The sequence below is a fragment of the Tarenaya hassleriana genome, unplaced genomic scaffold (assembly GCF_000463585.1).
Source record: "Tarenaya hassleriana unplaced genomic scaffold, ASM46358v1 Cleome15, whole genome shotgun sequence".
In the NCBI taxonomy this organism is placed as follows: domain Eukaryota; kingdom Viridiplantae; phylum Streptophyta; class Magnoliopsida; order Brassicales; family Cleomaceae; genus Tarenaya; species Tarenaya hassleriana.
Window position 1 is genome coordinate 161808 of NW_010964923.1, and position 9544 is coordinate 171351.

Consider the following 9544-nt stretch of genomic DNA (forward strand, 5'->3'; position numbering starts at 1 on the left):
CCAGCGAAACTGGGGTTTTCGATAGATTGTTGTGTGGGTTAACTCGGAAAACTTGTCGTTTCGATAAGAGGCGAGTGCAAACTCGAGAAACGCATTTGAGAACTCGAGATGGGGCGTTACGGAGCCGGAAAATTTGCGCCAAAGCTTGAAGGTTGTGTCAGTGATAAGAAGTGTATATTGCCGTGTTTGTGTTTCAAGCTAAGAAAACAGAGTACGCGTCTCTGATAGAGATTTTGAAGAACCAACAAGGACGACGGAGCAGGGGACGCCACGAGAATCCCCGAGGGATTCGGGCTTCCGATCTTTGCCTCCTCGGTTTTCATCACCCGGGTCTTGCTTACTTTCTCCGATACGTTCTTCATATGCCTCTCGTCCTCTGTATCAACGGATAGCGCCATTGATATAATTCTAAAAGACAGAATCATACAAAAAGAAAACAATCTCATCGGATATTAGAGGATGGAATCGAATGATATTATTACCAAAAAGAGAGATTTTTGAATAATTAGAAGGTAGTAGCGATAGTACGGATTCCGACGGGAATGGAACTGAAATCAGAATGTCATTACAGCACAAGTCCGTAAGAGTATATGACAATGGGACTTCTGACAGTACGAGAACCGTCGGACCAGACCAGAGTCGCCGACTGGAAATCCACAGAACTAATCCCCGAAACCTTAACGGTGAACGACTTCTTCTCGCCAACCGATTTGAAAGAGAGGGTGTTAGGCTTGATCTCGACCTTTAGATCCGAAGAAGATACCACTTCCGCCTTGTACGTCGAGCTTGCCGGACCGACGTTGGTAACAGTCCTCAAAAACGTGATTTCCGAAGGCCTCGAACTGAATTTCGCGCTCATCGAAGGGTAGTTGAGATCTTTAATCTTCAAGTTCGATCCTTTCGGGCAACTCACAGCTCTTCCCGCGATGGCTTTAAGCTCGCTGGCAGTGTAATTCGCCGAGCAAAGCATCTTTAAGTAGTCATCTCCTGTTATTTCGTAGACAAGTCCCGGATCTGCCGCCTTTGTCGGATTCAGATGTCCCGATCCGTACGCGAATTCGTTCACTTCTTCACTGCTCGAAACGTTCATCGGCCAAGCTGCAAAGAATACCTCAAAACTCAGTTTGAGGTTGTCTGAATATCAAACAAATAGAGAGTTCGAAATGTTTCGGGTTTTAGTTCGGTACCGGTTGTCATGATCGCAGATTTGATAGTGGATGTGGACCATTTCGGGTGGACGCTCTTGAGATAAGCCGCAACGCCAGTTACGTGAGGACAAGACATGGATGTTCCAGACAAGAAACTGTACGAGGAACGTCTTCCATCGTCGATTCCAGGCACCAGGGTAGCCTCAGCCGAATAAGCTGCGAGAATATTCACTCCCGGAGCCGTTATATCGGGCTGCAAACACGTTTTCAGCATCATTTTCCTCGATGAAACTCGTCACAAAAACGTGTATAATTCGATCACAAGTCAAAAACTTTTAACGTATTTTTTACCTTCAAGATATCACCGAGTACAGTGTTCGGACCACGGGAAGAGAAAGAGGCCATAACAGGAGCATCGACACCATTTGTTGTCTCGGTTTTCAGTATAGTTCCTTCAGGTTTCCTGTCAGATCATCGAAGATATAAAAATCTCGAGAAATTAGAAATTTTTCGGGGTTTATGAAACAACGAAAAGGTGTAAGAAAAATGTTCTTACGCTGTCGATTTGATGTAAGATGTGAGCAACGAGTACTGATCTTCAGGCAGGACTGCAAGAGGTACTGTACTAATAACAGGACGTGAAACTTTTCCCTGAATGATAACTCCAACAGCTTTTGAAGATTCGACATCGACTTCTTCGATCGGCTGATCACACACCAGAATCTTTCCGTCTAACGAGAAATCGATGCATCCTATGCTGCACATCCTGCGGAAATTCGCCACGAAATCTCGATTGAAGATTCGGGTTTTCGAGTTCATAGCCATTCAAAACAAGGGAATTGCAGAGCTTTCTACCTGACTTCTTCCTCGCCGCAAGAAGTCGAACTGGATTCTCCGTACGAGAAAGGAAACTTTGTTCCGTTCAATTTGAAACCGTTGATCGAAGTTCCCTGTTTGATCGATCACATCATTTGAGTTCATGTTCTTGATCGGCCGACATTAATTTTAAGCCTCAATGTATGTGAACTGAGAAAACTTACAGATAGTTCTTTGCCATTTCCAAGAGCAACCTTGGTGACAAATTTCCGATCTGTTGTACTCGCTGCGACGGTTAGAATCCACGGAGAGTTACTACCGACCGTTCCAGAGGTCGGGCCGCTGTTTCCCGCCGATTGTACGGTCAAAACCCCTTTCTCCATAGCGTGAAAAGCCGCGATAGAGATCGGGTCAGATTCCAAAACAACAGGGTCTCCTCCAATGGAAATCGTGATAACATCGACACCGTCGGCTATAGCATCATCAAAAGCCGCCAAGATTGCTCCAGTATCGCACGAGTCCCCCTCACATACTTTGTACATAGCGATTCTGGCCGAAGGGACACCTCCTCGCGCCGTTCCATTTGCCATCCCATAGAAACTTGCGCCTTCTACTTTGCTCCCTGCAGCCGTTGAAGAAGTGTGTGTTCCGTGACCTTGAAAGTCCCGAGCCGATTTATCGACGTAAAACCTCGCTCCTATCAACTTGCTGCATCAACGATAAAGAAAAGGCGACTTCGAGTTTTCGTATGAATCAACAAAGGTTCTGAATTTAAGGTTCTGAAAGAGTTGTTCTTTACTTGTTACAGGTGAAGTTCGATCCTCCTTTGCAAACGCCCTTCCATTTTGCGGGCGGAGAGCTGAGGCCTTTGTCTGAAAAGCTCTTGGACTCAGGCCAGATCCCGCTGTCGATAACCCCGACTACAATATCGCTCTCGACCTCAGGGTTACGTTTGAAATTGTCGCCAAACCCCATGAAATCCCAAGATTTCGTCGTCTGAAGAGATAACTTAACGCTTGGGAAGACCGAAACTACACCTTCCATGACCCCGACGACAATATCGCTCTCGACCTCAGGGTTACGTTTGAAATTGTCGCCAAACCCCATGAAATCCCAAGATTTCGTCGTCTGAAGAGATAACTTAACGCTTGGGAAGACCGAAACTACACCTTCCATGGCTGTGTATGAACGTACCGATTCAAAAAACGTAATGAAAATCGAAGAATACGATGCGAAAACACGAATTCTTGATGGAAAAAGTTTCTGAAAACTCACCAGAAAGCTTCTCTCTTTCGGATTCAGTCAGCTTTGCCTCAAAGCCATTGAAACTCCTTCCATAGTTTCTGACCAATGAGTTTTCGACAGAACTGCAAAAAAAAACATAGTAAAGATCGATCCATAACGCCGAAAACGTAAAAGAAAAAGCGATATAATATCGAAACTTGAGGATACTAAACCTGGTAACTTGTTGAAGGATGTGTTGATGATGAGACATAGCTGAATATTGACTGTCGGAAGGGAGAGCTCCCATATAGACGATGTACGCCTGCAAGTGTCGTTATCACCACTGTTACAATCCTTTGATGAAAAAAAACAGTTTTTCAGATCGAAAATATCGGGAAAAAGACAAACGGAAACTCGCCTTTCGATCATCCTCGACAGTTGCGGAAGCCGAGCATAAGCAGAGAAGGAGGAGAGAGGAGAGGGAGAGGAAACTAAGGGAAGCCATAGTTGAGTTTGAGTTTGAGTTTCAGACATGGAACTGGGGCATGTTTATTATATAGACATGAAATAATTTTGCATTTACTCTGGTGGGATTTTTTACTTGTTTTGATCAATAATGAATGGTATCTTATAATTTTGAACAATCTTTTATGAAACAAGATTATGTGAATCTCTTATAAAAAAAAGATTATGTGAATCTGACTATAAACTCCTTCATTTGGCCAAAATATGGCAGATTCAATTCCATATTAAGGTGCAAGGAATAGATTCTATAAAAAAAAAAATCAAATTCATGTATAAAAAAAGACGACAGATACAATACATTCATCCTTTGCATAAATATATAAAACGTTATGTAAATAAGGCCTTAAGTTTCACGGTATGTCAATTTATTATAGTTAGGAAATCTTCCAGGTTCGATGTTTTACCAATTTTAATTAACAAACTTATCTTATTAAGCGTCGGTTCATGCATGCATGGCCTTACGTATAACCAGAAAGACATAACAGATACAAGTGTATTCATCCTTTCCATAAATATATCAAACATCCTGTGAATCTGGTCTTTTAGTTTGGTTTCATAGCTGGCCCCGAGCCACGGTGGCCGGGATGAGTGTACGAGACCACGGCCACGAGTCTGTAACGCTTAGCCCTTCTCCCTCGGAGTCACGCGGTCGGTCACCGCTTCACCACGGTTGCAGCCTCGTCAAATGTCCGGCCACCGCTTAACCCGACAACCCATCACGTTCAAGTTCAACCGACCTTTGATGGAAGGATACTGAAGAAAGGAAACGAGGCCGATCCGCTGCTTCTGTCTGCTCCAGTGGCTTCGCTTTTTCCGAGACGTTAGGAGGACTCAGTAGTTCAACCGGTGAAAGGAGGATGTAATTGCAAAGCATCTGTTCTGTCCCGGGTTCGACTCTCAATTTTGGGAGGGGTCGTATATTCCAAAACATATGATTGGTTTCCGATCCCAAGATTAGTCTGAAACTTGGTGCAATATACTCGGTTACCAATAAAAGAAACAAGTCGGGAGATACGTATCAGTTCCCGTAACAATAACCTCTGAGACAAGAAACAGATTTTCATGGTAAAACCGATCGAATCAGAATCCAAGACAAGTTCATAAAACCTGATTGATGAACGATATCGAGTTCTGTTCTTTCTTCGCTAAGTTTTCAGAACATAGATTATCTGTCTGGATATGGATTTTGTACTCATCATCCTTAACAAGTTATTTTGAGAAATTTAATCAAATTAAAAACCAACAAATAACATTTTTAATAGGCCAACAACGTTTTGAAACCTGAAAAAATTCATAATCATAAGGAAAGAAAATAATCTCATTTATTACCGAAAGAGTTTTGAATAATAGAATATAGTAGTGAGAGTACGATTCAGACAGTGAATGGAACATAAAACAGAATGTCGTTACAGCCCAAGTCCTAAGTATATATGACAACGGGACTTCTCACAGTACGGGAACCGTCCGACCAGACCAGAGTCGCCGACTCAAAATTCCTAGAACTCATCCCCGTAACCTTAACGGTGAACGACTTCTTCTCGCCTACGGATTTGAAAGAGAGGGTGTTGGGCTCGATCTCGATCTTTAGTTCCGAAGAAGATACCACTTCCGCCTTATACGTCGAGCTTGCCGGCCCGACATTGGTTACAGTCCTCGAAAACGTGATTTCCGAAGGCTTTGATGGGGAGCTCCAATCGAATCTAGCGCTCATCGAAGGGTAGTTGAGATCTTTAACCGCCAAGTTCGATCCTTTCGGACAACTCACGTCTCTTCCCGCGATGGCTTTAAGCTCGCCCGCACTGTAATCCATCGAGCAAAGCATCTGTAAGTAGTCATCTCCTGTTATTTCGTAGATAAGTCCCGGATCCGCCGCCTTTGTCGGGTTCAGATGACCAGATCCATATGCGAATTCGTTCGCTGCTTCGCTGATCGAAGAGTTCATCGGCCAAGCTGCATGAAATACATTAAAACTCAATTCAACATTGTCAGAAAATCGAACATATACAGAGATCGAAATGTTTCGGTTTTAGTTACTTACCGGTTGTCATGATCGCGGACTTGATAGCGGACGGGGACCATTTCGGGTGGACGGTCTTGAGATAAGCCGCGACGCCAGCTACATGAGGACAAGACATGGATGTTCCGGACAAGAAATTGTACGAGGAACGTCGTCCATCGTCGGTTCCAGGCACCAGGGGAGCCTCAACCGAATAAGCCGCGAGTATATTCACTCCCGGAGCCGTTATATCGGGCTGTAATCATGTTTTCAGCATCATTTTCCCGGATGAAACTCGCCATGAAAACGCATATAACTTCGATCACAAGTCGGAGACTTTTAACGTATTTTCTTACCTTCAAGACGTCGAGTATAATGTTCGGACCACGAGAAGAGAAAGAGGCCATAAGAGGAGCATCGGCACCATTTGTCATCTCCGTTTTCAGTATAGTTCCTTCCGGTTTCCTGTCACATCATTGACGATTTAACAACTCGAGAAAACAGAGATTTTTCAAGACAACAAAAAGGCGTAAAAACAGGTTCTTACGATGTCGATTGAATGTAAGATGTGAGCAATGGGTACTGATCTTCAGGCAGGACACTAAGAGGAATTCCAGTAATAAAAGGACGTTTAACTTTTCCCTGAATGATAACTCCAATCGCTTTTGAAGATTCGACATCGACTTCTTTAATCGGCTTGTCACACACCAGAATCTTCCCGTCCAGTGAGGAATCGATGCATCCTGATTCGCATCTCCTGCAGAAATTCGCCACGAAATCTTGATTGAAGAGTTGGGTTTTCGTGTTCATATCCGTTCAAAACAGGGGAATTGCAGAGTTTTATACCTGACATCGTCTTTGCTGCAAGAACTCGAACCGGATTCTCCGTATGAGAAAGGAAATTTCGTTCCGTTTAGTTTGAAACCGTTGATCGAAGTTCCCTGTTAAATCGATCACATCAGTTTTTTAGTTCATGTTCTTGATCTGACAACATGAACTCCAAACCTTAAATATATATGAACTGATAAAACTTACAGATAGTTCTTTTGCCATTTCCAAGGGCAACCTTGGTGACAAATTTCCGATCCGTTGTACTCGCTGCGACGGTTAGAACCCATGGAGAGGTACTACCAACCGATCCAGGGACCGGGCCGCTGTTTCCGGCCGAGTTTACAGTCAAAATCCCTTTCTCCACAGCGTGAAAAGCCGCGATAGAGATGGGGTCAGATACCAAAGCTGTTGGGGCTCCTCCGATGGAAATCGTAATAACGTCGACACCGTCGGCTATAGCATCGTCAAAAGCCGCCAAGATTGCTCCGGTATCGCACGATTTCCCATTGCAGACTTTGTACATAGCAATTCTGGCCGAAGGGATGCCTCCTCTTGCCGTTCCATTCGCTATCCCATAGAAGCTTGCGCCTTCTACTTTGCTCCCTGCAGCCGTAGAAGAAGTGTGTGTTCCGTGACCTTGGAGGTCCCGAGCCGATTCACCGACGTAAAACCTCGCTCCTATCAACTTGCTGTATCGATTGTAAATAAAAGGCGGCTTCGGGTTATCATATGAGTCAAGAAAGGTTATGAATTTAGGGTTCTAAAAGAGTGTTCTTTACTTGTTACAGGTGAAGTTCGATCCTCCTTTGCAAACGCCCTTCCATTTTGCGGGGGGAGGGCTGAGGCCTTTGTCTGAAAAGCTCTTGGACTCGGGCCATATCCCACCGTCGATAACCCCGACGACAATATCACTCTCGACCTCGGGGTTATGTTTGAATTTGTCGCCAAACCCCATGAAATCCCAAGATTTCGTCGTATGAAGATCTAACTTGATGCTCGGGAAGACTGAAACTACGCCTTCCATGGCTGCGAAATGCGAATGTACCTTTGCATTCAGGAAAATCGAAGAATACGATGCGAAAACAGGAATTCTTGATGGAAAAAGTTTCTCAAAACTCACCAGAAAGCTTCTCTCTTTCGGATTCAGTCAGCTTCGCCTCAAAGCCATTGAAACTCCTTCCGTAGTTTCTGACCAATGAATTTTCGACAGAACTGCAAAAAAATAACCAAAGTAAAGATCGATCAATAACGCCGGAAACGTAAACAGAAAAGCGATATAACATCGAAACTTGAGGATACTTAACCTGGTAACTTGTTGAAGGATGTGTTGATGGTGAGACGCAGCTGAATATTGACCGTCAGAAGGGAGAGCTCCCATATAGACGATGTACGCCTGCAAGTATCGTTATCACCACTGTTATAATCCTTTGAAGAAAAAAATAGTTTTTCGGATCGAAAATATCGGGAAAAAGACAAAGGGAAACTCGCCTTTCGATCATCCTCGACGGTTGCAGAAGCCGAGGATAAGCAAAGAAGGAGGAGAGAGGAGAGGGTGAGGAAACTAAGGGAAGCCATTGTTGAGTTTGAGTTTGAGTTTGAGTTTCAGACATGGAACTGGGGCATGTTTATTATATAGACATGAAATTTGGAAATGGTTCTGCATTTTTTTTACTCGTTTGGATCAATGAATTGCATCTTATGACTTTTAATCATATTTTTATCAAACAAGATTGTATGAATCTGATTATAAATTCCTTCGTTTGGCCAAAATATGTCAGATTCCATTCCATATTAAACAAGGTGCAAGAAACAGATTTTAGAAAGGAAAAAACATTGGTGTAAAAAAAGGACATAACAATTAACAGGTACAAGTGCATTCATCCTTCCTTTGCATAAACATATCAAACATCCTTTGAACATGGTCTCATGCTCTGTCAATCTATCTAATTAAGCTTCGATTCATGCATGCATGCATGGCCGTACGAATAACCATAAATTCTTTTCTTTTTTTTCCTCTATCGGCCTTAAAGGCAATTGAGTTTTAACCACGAAGAAATGGTTCCATCATCGCATTTGGTAAGAGAAATCTCGATTTTCTTTGGTTGATTATCTTGAGATTAATATAGAACAATGCCACCTTTTAGCTTTTTAAACATTAAAAAAAATGTTACAGAAACCATATTATTATGGAATTTTTATGAAACCAGAAATAGGAATGGAAACTTTGCTGAAAAAAATTCTTCTTTCTCCATTGATTATTAAGCGTCTCCTTTACACCAATATACAGATAAGAAGGAATCTAATGCAAAACTAATTTACAACAACCTAACAAATTCAACAAAACAAAATGACAGATGTCGAAGCTACAAATGACCAAATTAAAACAGTTAAACCAGAATTGGTTTTGATAACCAAAGCTGAAATAACCGAGATAACCGAGCCATTCGGTATGTAAACTCTAAGATTCCCCCTCAAGATGGAGACACTACAAAAAAATCAGCAAATTCCAACGAATTTTCCAACGGATTTATCCGTTGGAAATTTTTCAACGGATTTTCAACGGTTTTCAACGGCATTTCAACGGTGATTTCCGTTAAAAATCCGTTGAAAATTTCCAACGGATATCCGTTGGAATCGCCCGTTGGAAATTTTTAACGGAATTTTCAACGTATTCAATTGAAAAAATTAGGGTTGAAATTTTCCAACGGTATTTCCAACGGATATCCGTTGGAATTTTTTTTGGAAATTTAAAAAAAAAATTCCAACGGAATTCCAACGGATGTCAGTTGAAATTTTTTTTGGAAATTTTAAAAAAAAATTCCAACGGAATTCCAACGGATGTCGGTTGGAAATTTTTTTGGAGATTTAAAAAAACAATTCCAACGGAATTCCAACGGATGTCGGTTGGAAATTTTTTTGGAAATTTTAAAAAAAAAATTCCAACGGAATTCCAACGGATGTCGGTTGGAAATTTTTTTGGAGATTTAAAAAAAAAATTCCAACG

General features: G+C 42.3%; 2 protein-coding genes across 2 annotated transcripts; both read right to left on the reverse strand.

The window, feature by feature from the left end:
• Positions 1-470: 470 nt before the first annotated feature.
• Positions 471-3693, reverse strand: LOC104808517 (subtilisin-like protease SBT4.5). Its single transcript, XM_019202025.1, has 11 exons — positions 3607-3693; positions 3422-3510; positions 3240-3331; positions 3036-3142; positions 2764-2897; positions 2189-2672; positions 2004-2098; positions 1705-1914; positions 1500-1611; positions 1188-1401; positions 471-1098 (listed from the first exon to the last, which is right to left on the reverse strand). Exons 1-11 carry the CDS (start codon positions 3691-3693, stop codon positions 566-568), a joined length of 2157 nt encoding a protein of 718 aa, XP_019057570.1. The 3' UTR covers positions 471-565.
• A 1440-nt stretch (positions 3694-5133) lies between these two features.
• Positions 5134-7918, reverse strand: LOC104808518 (subtilisin-like protease SBT4.13). Its single transcript, XM_010534207.1, has 9 exons — positions 7830-7918; positions 7661-7752; positions 7320-7566; positions 6750-7229; positions 6556-6654; positions 6257-6466; positions 6066-6174; positions 5752-5965; positions 5134-5663 (listed from the first exon to the last, which is right to left on the reverse strand). The coding sequence occupies exons 1-9, from the start codon at positions 7916-7918 to the stop codon at positions 5134-5136; spliced, it is 2070 nt and encodes a 689-aa protein (XP_010532509.1).
• Positions 7919-9544: the final 1626 nt, after the last annotated feature.